General features: G+C 36.3%; 1 protein-coding gene, 1 long non-coding RNA gene and 1 other non-coding gene across 3 annotated transcripts; 2 read left to right on the top strand and 1 right to left on the bottom strand.

Moving 5' to 3' along the window:
* The first annotated feature begins 793 nt into the window (after positions 1-793).
* Positions 794-8,843, top strand: LOC104110976 (uncharacterized). Its single transcript, XM_009620556.4, has 6 exons — positions 794-1,021; positions 1,952-2,412; positions 3,891-4,201; positions 4,283-4,339; positions 6,916-7,349; positions 8,332-8,843. The coding sequence occupies exons 2-6, from the start codon at positions 2,015-2,017 to the stop codon at positions 8,590-8,592; spliced, it is 1,461 nt and encodes a 486-aa protein (XP_009618851.1). The 5' UTR covers positions 794-1,021; positions 1,952-2,014; the 3' UTR covers positions 8,593-8,843.
* A 538-nt stretch (positions 8,844-9,381) lies between these two features.
* On the bottom strand, positions 9,382-9,453 carry TRNAE-UUC (transfer RNA glutamic acid (anticodon UUC)). The gene has a single exon. It is a non-coding gene; the product is annotated as a tRNA-Glu (tRNA).
* Positions 9,454-11,259: 1,806 nt separating this feature from the next.
* LOC104110977 (uncharacterized) lies at positions 11,260-11,930 on the top strand. The gene is made up of 2 exons (XR_689575.4): positions 11,260-11,552; positions 11,696-11,930. It is a non-coding gene; the product is annotated as an uncharacterized lncRNA (long non-coding RNA).
* The last annotated feature ends 4,474 nt before the right edge of the window (positions 11,931-16,404 follow it).

Raw genomic sequence — 16,404 nt, 5'->3', positions numbered from 1 at the left:
AGACAAAAATATGTTACTTTTGCTACCACTATAATCAACAGCCTCAAAAGACAAAGAAAATGACAAGAAAAAATGAAGAATCTAAAATACTACAAAAGGAATATAAATAATTAATGTATAGATGGATTTCAAATGATCCAAAAATTACGTGAAGTACGTTTCTGGTTAGCGCATCACCCGCGAAAGCAACTGCATTATCATCGGCAATGATTTTTTTTCTTTCTTTTTAATATTATGTTATATTTCCAAGTAGACTGCACATACTAAGCTATTTTTAATCAAATGAAAATATAAAAAAGGTGTAAGATTCTTTTCTTTTAAAGTACCAACTCTTTTGAAAAATCACGACTACTTTTTTTTAACTATGGATTTCGTATCATGAGAGGTTTATTAATATAAATTGAGTAAAACAATATTTATTGGCATGTTGATTTGAGGTAATCACGAGTTAAATACTCTTACAAACCGGTGCATTATCCATAAAAAGAAATAATAATTAAAAGAACTTTTACTAATTCTAAAAAATATATATAAAAAATTCTTTACCTAAATGCCCACAACAAAATGTAACCAGTACTTTCGCTATCTCATTTTACATGGCATATTTTTTTACCCTAATTTTTTTTTATTTTATATTTAAAGATAATTTAATTTAATTTTTTTGTTTTACTCTTTCTTTTTTTAATTTTTTGTTTTTATGCCCGGACAGCATTAATAATGAATCTATATATGTTAAAATTAAAATAGAAAAAAAAAGGTAAAGATTTGTTTCCTGTAAAGGAATCATCAGCTTGTGCTTCTTCCCCAAGCATTCGACAGAAACTGAAACACGTCTCTCTGTCAGTACCCATCCACCTCGTACAGTACGCACCCCCCCCCCCCCCGGCCCAGGGCACTTTCGCTCCCTCGGCGAAGACGAAAAATCAGGACAGAGTCTGTTGAAAACTTTCCAATTAAACCTTTTCTTTTGATAATCGCAGCTGCAAGGATCTTGGGAGCTTCTTCTATATCTTACACACTGGTATGTTTGATTACTTCTCTTTACCTTTTTGACAGAATTTTGGAATTGGGCTCTTGAAATTTCGGTTCTTTGTTATTACTTTCTTGAATTGGGTTTTCTGATGGGTTCAAAAAGGTTCTGAAGTCCGTTTAATTATATTTGGTTTTTGTGTTTCGAAAGCTCTACTACTACGTTTTACAACTTAGGAGTATTCTACTTTAATTCGAAGTTACTGCTGGTAAATAATTAGTTGTATCGAATTTCCAAATTAACTAACAAAAAAGAAGTTTCTGATTTTCCATAAATATTGAAAAAAAACGTTTGATTGATAGATCAAAAAGGGGGAAAAGGAAAACCAAAGACTCGGCTTTGCTTTCTTTGAGTGGTTGAGAATGAACCTATGGAGCTATTTAGTCAGAACTGTACTGGGCACTGTTGAATCTCTCGGTTTTTGTTTGATTCTGTGTAGAGATTTAAAATAAAATTAAAAAACTAAGGTGGTAGACGGCCAACCAGCTGGGAGAAAAAAGAATAAAATTAGTTTGGGGAGAAAAAGAAAGAAGACGAATGAAGGCAAAATACAAGAGGAATGTAAGGTTGTTCACCTAATTTATTTCGGAAAGCATGGTATTCTAGCCTCTAGGTTCAAAGCATTGGTCAGTCAAAACTATAACAATTAGTAGATATATTTTTATTTCATGAGAAAAAGATGAGTTTTCATTCTAGGGTAACATATTGATATTTTCCTCCAGTAAATGCCATCTGAATTCGGAAGCGATCATTGGTTCTCCCGGTTTTGGCAATGTCCAGATATATTATCTTATTTTTACTTCATTATCTTTTGGAAATAATAAAGGGTTAACCCTGCAAATTGGATATACTACAAAAGAAAGGAAATCTTGTATATCTTGTCTTGGAGTTTCTTATGAGCAATTTCCCCTTCTGTGGCAGGTTATTTACATGGTGTTCTCTCTCATTGTGCTGAGAATGAGTTGAATATCAAGATATTGCAAAATGGGACCTGTATTAGAGAACAAGCAAAACACAGACATGATTTTGGAGGCTTCTGCAAAGAAGCAGAACGGAACTGATTCAAAAGAACTTGAAGCTAGTCATGTAAATTGTGCCAGCAACTATGAAGACCATACCTCGTTTGTTGAACAAGTAAAAGGAGTCCATGGCAGTGAGGATGATGAAATTGATATTACAGAGTGTACAAAACCTGCTAATAATGTGCTGGTGGAATCAGACAAGGAAGAATTGACAGAGAGTTCAAGTTCATTTGAGAGTATTATTTCTGAAGCAGAGAATTGCTGCACAACTATGAGTGATGCCGAGTGTACATCAGAATACAATGGTGATGCTACATCGCGACTAGCATTTAGTGGATTTGGTGACATATTTAGGATGACGTATGTATTACTTCTCCAAGATTCTTATTTCTTGGATAGCCCTATTTTGTTTTTCTCTATAGGCTGCATTTTGGTTTCTGGTGCCTTGAATTTGATGATTCATATGTGAATAAACATTAGAATCCATTGCTTCATTCATCAGAAAAGGAAACTGATTGCAGAACTCAAGCTTTCTTTCTTGACATTTTGTCAGTGGGGAAACTTCAGAAGTCAACTTACTAGCATTTTTAGCTTTGCAAAATCATGCACAAAAAGTTGCCCAGCTTTATTTTTTGTTGCATGATATGAAATGAACCTAAAGATGATTTCTTGAGTATTTTCTTTAGGATTTTATGGCTGCTAATTTTAGACCTTAATGGCCTTGTTAGTGATAACATGTGCTAATCGAGAACATTGCCATCATGCCTAGCAGAGGCGAATACAAGATTTGAAGTTTGTGGGTTCCTACAACGACCTCAAGTAAATATACAATAAGTAATTGGGTTCAAAATCAAATATTTATAGATATTTAATGGATTTTTTAATACATATATAGGGTATGTGCAAAAGCTACTGGGTTCACGGGAACCCACACCTGTTAAGCTGGATCCGCCCCTGATGCCTAGTAAGGGCTATTTTGGATTTGTGGTGGGTTTACTTGTTTGTCACTGATTGTTTGGGCATTTTAGCTAGGTTGAGAGAAAGAGAGAGAGTATTGGCTGACATGTGAATGAGAAATCAATAAATAGTAATACCTTCCAAATAGAGAAAGATGGTAATTGCCATTCTATTTATTCTATAACTCTAACAAAACCTGGAGTTTGCAAAAGTAGAGGAGAGAAATAAACTTTGAAAATCGATGACTGGATGGAGAGTGAGTGGTTACTATTAAAATGTGCTTGACAGAGTCATGCCAGTAAACATGCGCCGGTCATGTGCAGGGATAGATACATCTATTAAAGTCAATTTTCTTGTTACGTTAAAGGAATGGGTTTGTCTGAAGAATTAACTATGCATGGTTTAGTTGTGAAACCTAGGTGGTTTTCTTTTTTGGATAATGGTGATGGTCGGGCCAGCTTGAGCGCACCTCAACTAATTCACCTGGTATATGCTACTACCTTCCACCAATATATGTATTGGGAAACTCTTCAGCCAAGGTTTCGGCATATAGAAAGACTTCACTTACTCACTTAGTGTCACCTCTACTAAGATTTGAACCTTGTTTTCTAAGGTCATTACTGAGATTTTCAACCACGAGGTTACTCTCCTAGGACAGTTGTTTAACCAAGTCTGGCCATGAACTGACTTTTGAGGTTCTTGTTCACAGTCAGAACTAACTATTTGTCACATCCTTGACTTATGTGAAGGTTCATGTGTCAGATTCACCATTCGCTGAGGGGTGGTATAATTCTTTTTGTGGTGTTTTGTCCCTTTTTCAGTGTAAGAGAATGTCTGTAAAAGCCTTAAAATTTACCTTGTACCTTGTTATTGTCCTTTAGGAGGAAAAAGGTGACCCCTCATTGGAGAGACTTTGTACAACCTCTTAGGCAGCGATGCAAGTTGATTGAATTGAAACTCCATATGCTTCAGTCTCGAGCTCGAAAATATGAGAAACAAATGCGGGATATCAAGTGTCAGATGCAGCCTCAGCTGGGAAGTGTTGAATTGGAAGGTTTAGGTTCAAAGTCACTTCCATTTTCTTGTGATAGCTTAAGAGATAAGGTTGTGAAGAGAAAGAAGAGAAGAAGAACTGAAGACACACTGGATATAGCAGCTTATATGTCTCATCATCCCTTGTTTTCTTTCTTTGGTAATATTTTCATTTGTTGTCCTTTAGCCTGATATTCTTATTTTCAATTGCAAGTCATGAATTTATATTTGTGAATTGCAGAAAAGAGAAACTCAATTGCTGATGGTTCTTTTCCGGACAATGAGCTGGGAAAAATAGGTAAGGATGCATACTTTTCTTAATCTTGAGTTGCAATTGCTGTTGTTTCGTGTTGCTTCTTGGTGGAATTTTTTTTTTATAACATCAAAATAGCAATGGATACATTGTTCCTATTCATATCTCTTGCTCACCAATATTAATGGCAATTGCACATACAACAGAGGTTATGTTTGGATGTGTATGAATTGGACCTCTTGTGAGACACGTGCTGTTTGGTTAAGAATTTATACTTATCTCTTGAGTACAAGTATCTTCAATGTTGCACACAGATGTTAAAGATTGTAGGTTTCAAGTTCACGTTGTACTTTTCCTTTTTGAGTTTCTGAGACATGTTGATGAAGTTGACCCCGAATCTTGTGGCCTCTAATTCCACCAAAATGCTATATGTCCTATTTTGCTTCCATTGTGCAGTTAAAATTAATTAGTACTTTCATTGATGGTACAAGATTGCTTGGAACTATGCTTAGTCATTTAGTTAGGTTATGACTGGGTTGGTGGAGGAATAAAACTCATACTTAGCTAAGATTCCTAAAATGAAGGACAACAAAGCACCAAGAACTAAAGATAGTGAGTTTTAGAGGAGTGGCATATGTATGGTCGACGGCACTTGAGGTGACACATATGTGCATGCAAATAAAGAATGCTGCTTGTTGGAGTAAAATTAGTTACAATTATTAGGTTGATGCAGATAAAAGACCAAATTGGGTTATAACACTCTCACATAGGACATAAAAAGGCGTAATTTTAGGCCTTCAGTCTCAAGGGAATTTGAGTTCCCACATTGGTGGGTGATGGGTTACTTGGTCTCCTTATGTGGTCTTGGGCAATTTTCACCTCATGAGCTAACTTTTGGGGTTAGAGTGGCATATGTATGGTCGACGGCACTTGAGGTGACACATATGTGCATGCAAAAATGCTGCTTGTTGGAGTAAAATTAGTTACAATTATTAGGTTGATGCAGATAAAAGACCAAATTGGGTTATAACACTCACATAGGACATAAAAAGGCGTAGTTTTAGACTTTCAGTCTCAAGGGAATTTGAGTTCCCACATTGGTGGGTGATGGATTACTTGGTCTCCTTATGTGGTCTTGAGCAATCTTCACCTCATGAGCTAACTTTTGGGGTTGAGTTAAGCTTAAGGTCCACTTCTTCTCATGGTATCAGAGCCAGGTTCATGAAATGGGGTGTAATAGAAATGATTTCTTAACACGTTTTGACAACGGAGGGCGTCATCAAATAAGGTGGAGATGTTATTTCAATTGATTGGTCTACCCCATGCCATATTTTTGTTCAGAAAATTAAGGATAAAAGAGGAAAACGAATTTCCCATATTCATTAACCTAGAGAAAGCATATAACAAAGTGCCAAGGACTTGGCTTGAGAAGAAAGGGATTTATGTCAAATATGTAAATGCCATAAAGGATATGTCAGAGAAATTGGTCACGAGTATGAGAACTCAACTTGAGGAGATATAGAGGAGTTTTCTAGTTCCGTGGGTCTAGGGATCTGCCCTAAGCTTGTTATTGTATACCCTAGTCAGAATGACCGAACCAACAAGGATGAAATACGATCGTGCTTGCTAATTGTGGACTATATTGTGTTAATTGACTAAACTAGCTAGAGAGTCAGTCGAAAGATGGAACAGTGGTAAAACACTTGAGAGAGTAAGGAAACTCACCAAGTGACCCATAAAAATGAGCCCCGAGCCAGCGCACTTCTATAAATTGGGCCTTGGCTGTCCGGGCAAACATATCAGACTGGGGCCAGGCCAAGGCTTTTCGACCCCTAGTCCGGATCAGCACAGCCCAGATCAGCCCAAAACTACAAAAGAAAATGAGAAGAAATGTTGGAATAATTTGGAAGTAGTTCTGCACCAGGTTATAGATTTTCTGGATTTGTTAGGAGGGACTGGGCGGTGGTGGTTGTTTTGGGATGCTCTTTGTATCATTTTATACCATCTTGGTACCTTTTTAATAAACTTTTACCTTATAAAAATAAATAATTTGAAAATAGTTGAAAATTGTAATTACTAACAACCCCTTCAAAAGATTTGCAATCTCTTGAAATTGATATGACTTCGTTAAGGACAATACAATGGAAGCAAAGGGATTATATAGGCAATATTGCTTAGTTGTGATTTAATGGTAGTTGTTGTTACACACTTACACTTGGATTATGTTATGTGTTTGTTAAGAGTACTTTTAGTGTCCTTAGAAACCTGTATATTATAGTAGGAATAAGTGATGGAAACTTATGTTTTAAAAAACTCCTTTGCCTTAAAAGGTACCTTAGTTAGTATTGAATGAAGTGGCCCTATATACAACAAAATGGATGCAAAGAATTGATATAGCCAACCCAGTTAGTTTAAATTGAGGCATGGTTGATTATTTGATTCATTTTGACCCCCAACTGTGTATATTCTTCTCATCTTTGAACTCGGTCTAGTACATAATAGTTTTCTTTCGTAAATGATATCCTATACAAAATTACATCTGTTGTATGTGCTTTATCTCTTGTGCTGGTTTTCTTCTAGTTGTTCTGTGCATTTAATCTTTTCACTTCTTAATTCTGTAGCCATCTGCTCTGACAAGAACAATGCTGATGATGAGTTTGAGATTCAAGATGACTTGCACCTACGGCCTGCTGATGGTGATACTTCCTTGGAGAAAATACTCCGCAACATTGGGGTTCTTCAGTCACAAGTTATCCAGCTTAAAACTAGACTTGACAAGGTAACAAGTGAGAACGCTGGAGTGTTCTCAAGCGCTGAGGACCTGAAATCACTTCTACCATGTAATGGTTTGGCCAGCTCAGCTCGGAGTTCTGCCTCTCTTCTGGACAATCGGGTCAAAATGCCAGTAGGATCTTGTGATGTTGTATCACAGCTGATATCTGAGTATAATATGGCTGTGCCTGTCAGTGCAGCTTCAAGCCGTGGAAAAGCGGTGAACATCCCTAATGTGAATGAAAGCAAAGACCGTTCCTTTCTTTTGGATACAAACACCAATGTAAGTACTTCAACATGATTCCCTATTCTTCATTGAATGTTGCTCTCTGGGTACCGTGTATGGGCACTATCATTCATCATAGATCATTAACCCTTCAAAGGAATCTCGTGGTTAACCCTCAGGGGTTGGCCTGGTGGCAATTGACTTGAGCCTTGGGGTTTGCTCCCTTTCAAGATCTCAAGTTCGAAACCCACGGGGTGCAGGGCCATCGGACTGGGTAAAACCTGAATTAACCGTGGTGCACTTGCGGGAAACTCCTTGCCGAGGGCCTGTGCACCTCCGGGATTAGTCGGGGCTCAAAGAGACTCGGACACCCGGTGCAAAATCAAAAAGGAATCTCGTGGTTTTCAATATAAGTAGGCAAAATGATGGGATGTACTTTTATTCTTTTTCTTATAGATTTCATTTTATGTTCCATTTCTCTGAGTGATCTCTCTTTGTTACTTCCTGCTTTAACTTAGTTAACCCATAATTTTCTAATTGTAATAGTTTATGGTTAAAATAGTTCTCCTTCTATCGTGAAAGCAGTCAAACTCAATACTTATCGCCTGGGAAAAGTTTGGTGGCTTTGGAAGTAGATGTTTATTTTACTTGTAGTGAGGGAGATATAACTGTTCTATCCACTGTTCCAACTAGCAGAAAGCTTGCACATTAGATTTCTACAGGACTATAACCTCGTGATTTGGTTTTTGTGCTTTCTTCTTTTTCTTCTTCCTTAGTTGTCTATTTTGGCATTTGGTCATGATCTCACTGTGCTTTTGGATAATGCAAAATCTCTTCTAACTAAGCATTATCGATAATTATGATGGTCTTAGAAAAAAAGGCTTTGATGAGGCCAAGCAATTGTCTTCTAGCTTGCATTTTTTGGCTAGTCATGAAATATTCTTCATATAGTGTGATGATGAGCTAAAACTTGCTACTCAATTGCTGAATTGATGCTTGTAATATGTCTCGGATTCATGAAATCATCTTTGACGTGCAGCCTGAAGATGGTGTTCTAATCTACTATCAAAGAACGAAGGAAGAGATGAGTAATTTTGAGGAATACAAGATTCATTCTGTGGAAAAGCCTCAGGTTTTAGAGTGTGCGCAGAAGGGTACCGTCCCGACCAGTCTCCCAGATCCAGATCCTGCCCTGGATGATCAACCAACTCCAAAAATTCGTTCTATTTCCAGGCTTACTGCTCCTCCTAAGAGCAAGAAGAGGAAGGCTCGACGGAGAGCTGGTAAACGGAATTACTGATCTTCAGCTTAGCTTTCTTGATTGCAGTATATATCTGATTCAGTGATCTAGTAGAAGGTGATTGAAGTTGATTTCAATTCGTCACTTCTCTTTTGGACATTAAACCAACATGTAAATTTGACTCGAATCTCAACTGTCCTGTAAATGCACCAAAACAACAATAACTATTCCTCAATCTCAAGTTACATTTTTCAGGTAAATAATGTAGTCAAATGCCTCAAGAAACAGCAGGATTGAGTTTGATTTGCTTATTTCTTGTCTTTCTATATCAACACACCAATTGCCCCCTTATCCACTGGTTGTAATTGGAGGTCCATGCTAGTTTCTTGTTCTATTGAGCATAAATATTATCAGAAATTTTAATAAATAATGGAACTAATTAGGATGGGCTTCTGTGAATTAGTGGTTGTAATTCTCGAAATGAGGAAAAATTGATCGTAATTTTTGCAGAATGTCATGCATTAATCTCTAGAATGCCTTTTTAGAAGAAAATTTGAGAGTGACCATATCGAAACTGTGGTTTAAGATTAGAAACATGTCATCTTTGAAATATTATGAAAAATAATACTCTAATCGAAGTTTTATTAATTCCAAAGTTAATATCTATGATAGAATGATATGAAATCATAAATTTTCTATTGGCTTCGTGCGACTGCATAGGTGTGTTCATTTGTCCAAAAAGAAATCAGTAACTGAAATAGAAGAGAAAATTGTAGATGCAACCTAATCTTTTTAACATTTCCTCAAGTAATCTGGATATGGTTGAATAGAAATGGAAACAAAATTAATTTCCGTTACCGGGAATCGAACCCGGGTCTCCTGGGTGAAAGCCAGATATCCTAACCGCTGGACGATAACGGAGTTGTTGAGACCCTCTCTGAGTATAAAATTTATAATGGACAAATAAAGGAAAAACATGAATACCAAAAGGGCCAAATGAAGGCAAAACATGAATACCAAAACTAGAAATGTAAATGCGAAATTGTTTGCAAAATATGTGCATCTTAAACTGATATCCTCTAATGATTAAATATGTAAATTAAGAAAAAATGAACCATGACTTCATCTAATTAGTTGTTATATTGAGTAGAAAAATTGTCAAATGCGTAAATATGAGAAAGATAATTTTTCATCTTCAGAAAAAGAAAAAAACTACGTTAAACGACCATTTTAGCAAAAAAGACAATATAACTTTTGAGTGGAGGCAGTGTGAATAACATCGAAAGATTGCATGTGAATTCAAATTAAGGAATCATGCTAGTCAAGATTCACTCTACGAAAAATGTAATTTGTTAAGATATGCATATTTGGTACACACTTACACATGCATTAGACAAATACTTTACTACTACTACTATATTTTATCAAGGTTTATGAACTGAGATAACTTTTTTTAATCCATGTTTTGGCATGGATACAATTAATTGACATTCTGAAAACATGTGATACAACAATAAAGTACACACGTAATTTAGATACAAAAGTAGCTAAATACCCAAAATGGTATCATGTAAAAACACATAAATACATTTTCATCAGTCTTTTCTTCCCCAATCTTATCATTGCAACTCTTTATCTGCCATTTATAAAGGTCTTAAGTTATATACTCCTACAATGATAATATAATAAAAATTTTACATCATCAATGTCATAATATGTTACTTGTTAGATTACCAAATAATATTATTAAATACAATTATTACCTTATAAATGAGTTGATTGTAAAAAAAAAATAAAAAAATTACACTGTCAATGCCCATTAAGAATTTATGGGGCAAAAGGCTGATTTGGGGAGGGGAAGCATGAAAGATTGAAATGTAAAAAGAGGTAGAATTGATGTGAGCTGACAATGGTGATTACCTAGTAAATGGGAGACAATGGCAGCCCCATTTTGCACTCTCCCTTTTTTGCTGCAAAAGTCAAAAACCAAATCATAGTTACAGCTACCAGAATCATCATATATAAGTCAAACAAAGTCTCTTTTCTTGTACAGATAATCCATGAGAAAGCAAAGGCAAGTGTGTCCACATTGTACAAGACTGAAGCAAAGAACTTCTCAAACTTTCCTAGTTGGTTAAATGTGGGAATGAGGTAAAGAAGAAAAACAATATATGCCAACTTTCCTCCTTACCTTTCCCTTTTACCCTCCACTAAGTCGTACTAACACCATGCTCGCTCATGCACCCAACTTTCTTTCCTTCTTTTTCTTCTACATAAAAGATACAAAAAGCGGTGAGTCCAAAATTTAAACTCGATAGGTTCAATCTTTTAAAAAATTAATTTTATATTGTTGATCCGACGTATGATACAATAACAACAACAATATACCCAGTGTTATTCCACAAGTAGGGACTCGGGAGGGTGGGGTGTACGTAGACATAACCCCTGACTTGTATGAAATAGAAAGATTGCTTTTGATAGACCCTCAGCTCAAAAAAGGGTTTTTTAAATCATGTTTCAAAAATATGAGAGTAAAAAAAACTAAAATGAAAATATTAAAGAAAATAAAAATAATGACAGCAAAATAGTAACGATACCTCTTATCTCCACATACTCGAACATATTAAGTTTAGTTGTACCCATTGATTTGAGATCCATCCATCTCCTAAAAAAGCTTATATATATAGCTGTATATATCCAAAAATTCATTCAAATCACTCATAAAAAATCAACGGCAAAAATGAATTTATGAACCCCCCATATATTAGTAACTTAAGCATCCACATCATGAAGTGTATATAAGTCTTTTCTGCTAGTTTATAAATTCAATTCATTTTTAGGGTTTTTGTCTTTGTGATCAGTAGAGCCATTTTGGCATTCTGTCCACCTCCATTGCTAGCTCCATATCTTTCAATGAGGAGGGGGCCAGAGTGCCAAACTAGCTCTGCAAATTTCTCTTTGAGAAAACGCTCAAATCATATGCCACAACAACGTAACCCCAGCTTAATTCTTCATTCTTGGTATGTTGCTTAACACGAGCTTGTTTCTTGTTATCCTTCTTAATTTTGCACGTTTGAATTATATTCGGTCTTTTATCACTTTATGTTGACTGGTTATACGTACCTTGGAAAGAATAATAGCTTAGCTTAGTCTTACATTAAAGGAATCACCTTGATACGTACTAAACCTGATCGAGCCCAAGATGTTCTTGGAAAACTTGTCTGGAAAATGCGAAAGCTCTTCTTTGTGGCAGCTAGTTATGAATAAAACTAGTGTCCTGTAGTGTTTGGGTCCAAAAATAATTGATGCTTTAGCACCCAGTACTGTCGTCATTGTAACTCTAGTATATATTAATTCTTGCTCGTTAATTTATTTATCTATTTCTTGAAGAGAAGCTATATATATCTACGAAAGATAGTTTTCCTTAAAAGTACGTTACTACTATGAGAGACATGTTACTCTTACCGTCATTGTCCAAATACCTAGCTAACAATATCTCATATATATTTTACTCATAAATTCTGCCAACTTCTTCACATAGCACAACGTGTCCTTCTTCAAGTCTTGGTACGTTAAGAAGAACAGTCTCTCCGGTCTATCTACACTTGCCTTTCGGTACTCCAAAACATAGTCCCGATATGGTCCGTATGGGGATTATATTGGTCTTCACAAAAATGTTGAGGTTTTAATTTTTAAGATGAAATAGTCTTAAAATGAGGGTGAATGGAAAATGGAGGGAAAATAAAATTTTTGAGTAAAATTTTAAGTTTTCCCCTCTTGACAATGAGACATTGTCCCATATTGGAAGAGGAAGAGATTTTTGGTGCGTATATATATAATTGCTCTTCTTGTAGCTCTTAAAGAGTTAAGAAGAAAGCAAGCCTCGCGCCGCCGTCGTCGTCGCTCGGCTTCGGCTACGGCTACGGCTACGGATACGGATTGGGATTGGGATTGGGATTGGCGGGACTAACAATCTTAAGGAATTTAATATTTATTTCTGTATTTGTGTTATTCTTATTATTCTGCAAACTAAAACTTTTGTGGTTTTGTGTACTCCCGTTTTGGAGAGTAAAGCCTTCGTGGCGTTTTGTTGGAAGATTAAAATCTACGTGATTTTTACTCCAGTTTGAAAACGTTTATTAAACGTTTGTTTGTGTCATTCTTTTACAGAAAAATGACGACCGAAAGCGAAAACCAAGCTGTTCCGATGGTGACTGCCAACGCATCGACAAGCCGAACACCGGCGTTGGCACCGGCAGAAAAACCCGGAAAGTTTTTCGGGATTGATTTCAAGCGCTGGCAGCAGAAGATGTTCTTCTACTTAACTACGTTATGTCTATAGAAGTTCATCAAGGAAGATGTTCCTGATCTGCCAGATAAAACTCCAGAGAATGAACGCTTTCTCGTGATTGAAGCGTGGAAGCATTCTGATTTTTTATGCAAGAATTATATTCTTAGCGGACTGGATGATAATCTGTATAATGTATACAGTAGCATGGAGACGTCAAAAGAATTGTGGAATGCGCTTGAAAAGAAATATAAAACTGAAGATGCCGGGATGAAGAAATTCGTTGCCGCAAAATTTTTGGACTACAAAATAGTAGATAGCAAGTTTGTTATTACCCAAGTCTAGGAATTGCAAGTGATTATTCATGATCTACTTGCTGAAGGTCTTGTCATCAACGAAGCATTCCAAGTAGCAGCAATGATTGAGAAGTTGCCTCCGTTGTGGAAGGACTTCAAAAATTATTTGAAACACAAACGAAAGGAAATATCCCTTGAAGATCTCATTGTTCGGTTGAGAATCGAAGAGGACAATAAAGCTGCTGAAAGGAGAGGCCGTGGAAATTCAACAATAATGGGAGCAAATATTGTTGAAGATAACAAAAAGAGGAAAAAGGCTTCTGGTCCGAAATACAACCCAAGCAAGAAGCGGTTCAGTGGAAACTTCTACAACTGTGGAAAAACAGGACACAAATCTACGGAGTGTCGTGCTCCGAAGAAAGACAAGAAAAGGAGTCAAGCAAACATGGTAGTAAAGCATGATGATGTTGATAACTTGTGTGCCATGCTTTCTGAATGTAACTTGGTGGGAAATCCTAAACTGTGGTGATTTGATTCAGGAGCCACTCGCCATGTTTGTGCAGTTAGAGAAACTTTTGCTACTTATGCTCCTGCTGGACCCGGAGAGACAGTTTATATGGAAAATGCTTCAACAACAAAAGTTGAAGGATATGGGAAGATATTTCTGAAAATGACTTCTGGCAAGGTCATGACTTTGAACAATGTCCTTCATGTTCCCGAAATGAGAAAGAATTTAGTCTCTACTGGACTTCTTGTTAAGCACGGTTTTAAGTGCATTTTTGTGTCCAACAAGGTTGTCATTAGTAAGAATGAAATATTTGTAGGAAAAGGTTACCTCACTGAGGGCCTTTTCAATCTGAATGTAATGGTTGTGGAAAACAATAATAATATTTCAGCTTCTTCTTACTTACTTGAGTCAAATGATTTATGGCATGTACGTTTGGGTCATGTCAATTATAAAACCTTGCGAAAAATGATTAACTTGGAAGTACTGCCCAAGTTTGAATGCGAAAGATTAAAATGTCAAACATGTGTGGAATCTAAGTATGTTAAACATCCTTATAAGTCAGTTGAAAGGAATTCAAATCCTTTAGACTTAATTCACACAGATATTTGTGACATGAAGTCAATACCATCTCGCGGTGAAAAAAAGTATTTCATAACTTTTATTGACGATGGTACTTGATATTGCTATATTTACTTACTGAAGAGTAAAGATGAAGCAATAGACGCATTCAGGCAATACAAAAATGAAGTTGAAATGCAACTTAACAAGAAAGTAAAAATGATAAGAAGTGATAGGGGTGGTGAATATGAATCTCCTTTTGAAGAAATATGTTTAGAATATGGAATTATTCATCAAACAACAGCCCCTTACACGCCCCAATCTAATGGGATTGCGGAAAGAAAGAATCGCACATTAAAGGAGATGATGAATGCGTTGTTGATAAGTTCTGATTTGCCACAGAACTTGTGGGGGGAAGCCATTCTTATGGCTAATTGAATATTAAATCGAGTGCCCCATAGCAAAACACAATCCATTCCATATGAAAAATGGAAAGGAAGGAAGCCCAACTTGAATTATTTTAAAGTGTGGGGGTGTTTGGCAAAAGTGCAAGTTCCTAAACCCAAAAGGGTAAAGATAGGACCGAAAACCGTTGATTGTGTTTTCATAGGATATGCGACAAATAGTAAAGCATATCGATTTCTGGTTCATAAATCAGAAAATCCCGACATTCATAATAATACGGTTATAGAATCAGATAATGCTGAGTTTTTTGAAAATATATATCCGTATAAAAAGGAATGTGAGTCGTTTGGTGAAGGATCTAAATGACCTCGGGAAGAAACAAAAGAAAGTACATGTAATCAGGAGGATCCAAGACGTAGTAAACGTCAAAGAACGTCTACTTCATTTGGACCAGATTTTGTGACTTTCTTATTGGAGAATGAGCCTCAAACATTTAAAGAAGCTATAATTTCTTCGGAATCATTGTTTTGGAAAGAGACAGTCAATAGTGAAATAGAATCCATATTGAACAACCATACATGGGAATTGGTTGATCTTCCTCCTGGAAATAAACCTTTGGGTTCTAAATGGATTTTTAAGAGAAAAATCAAAGATGATGGCACTATTGATAAATTCAAGGCAAGACTCGTAGTCAAAGGGTATAGACAACGAGAAGGTCTAGACTACTTTGATACATACTCTCCAGTTACAAGAATTACATCCATACGGATGTTAGTAGCATTAGCTGCAGTGTATGGTCTTGAAATTCATCAAATGGATGTTAAGACGGCCTTCTTAAATGGAGAGTTGGAGGAAGAAATTTACATAGAACAACCTGAAGGGTTTGTGGTTCCAGGTAAAGAAAAGAAGGTATGTAGACTTGTTAAGTCTCTTTACGGACTAAAACAAGCACCCAAACAATGGCATGCGAAATTTGACCAAACAATGTTGTCAAATGGTTTTAAGATAAATGAATGTGATAAATGTGTGTACATTAAAAATGTTCCAAATCACATAGTCATTGTTTGCCTATATGTGGATGATATGCTGATAATGAGTAATGACATTGCCAACATAAATGCTACTAAGCGTATGCTCAATAGCAAGTTTGATATGAAAGACTTGGGAGTTGCTGATTTAATTCTGGGAATTAAGATCCATAAGACTCCTCAAGGTCTGGCATTGTCACAATCTCATTATATTAAGACAGTACTTGAAAAATTCAAGCACTTGGGCTTTAAAGTTGCAAAGACTCCAATTGACGTGAATCTTGCATTAGCAAAGAATAAAGGCCAAAGCATATCACAATTGGATTATGCTCGTGTGTTGGGATGCTTAATGTATATCATGAATTGTACACGACCAGATATAGCTTGTGCTATAAGTAAACTGAGTCGATATACGAGCAATCCAGGCCAATCTCATTGGATGGCAATGAAACGAGTTTTGGGATATTTAGAACATACCCAGAACTTTGAATTGCACTACAGTAATTTCCCTGCGGTGATTGAGGGATACTGTGATGCAAATTGGATCACCGGTTCAACTGATTCTAAGTCCACGAGTGGATATGTATTCACTATTGGTGGAGGAGCGGTATCTTGGAAGTCGTCCAAACAAACATGTATTGCCCGCTCTACAATGGAGGCTGAATTCATAGCCTTAGATAAAGCCGGTGAAGAAGCTGAATGGCTCCGGAATTTCTTGGAAGACATTCCATTTTGGCCCAAACCGTTGGCACCAATATGCATACATTGTGATAGTCAAGCGGCAATTGG

This window comes from Nicotiana tomentosiformis, chromosome 1 (genome assembly GCF_000390325.3).
Source record: "Nicotiana tomentosiformis chromosome 1, ASM39032v3, whole genome shotgun sequence".
NCBI lineage: Eukaryota > Viridiplantae > Streptophyta > Magnoliopsida > Solanales > Solanaceae > Nicotiana > Nicotiana tomentosiformis.
The sequence above is the reverse complement of the archived record's forward strand: the minus strand, read 5'-3'. Positions and strand labels throughout refer to the sequence as shown.

Excerpts from the sequence above, each read along its gene's own strand:
- LOC104110976 (XM_009620556.4), top strand. The coding sequence starts at position 2,015 with ATGGGACCTGTATTAGAGAACAAGCAAAACACAGACATGATTTTGGAG. Across the intron at positions 2,413-3,890 it reads GGTGACATATTTAGGATGAC|GAGGAAAAAGGTGACCCCTC; the intron begins GTATGTATTACT and ends ATTGTCCTTTAG. Across the intron at positions 4,202-4,282 it reads TCCCTTGTTTTCTTTCTTTG|AAAAGAGAAACTCAATTGCT; the intron begins GTAATATTTTCA and ends TGTGAATTGCAG.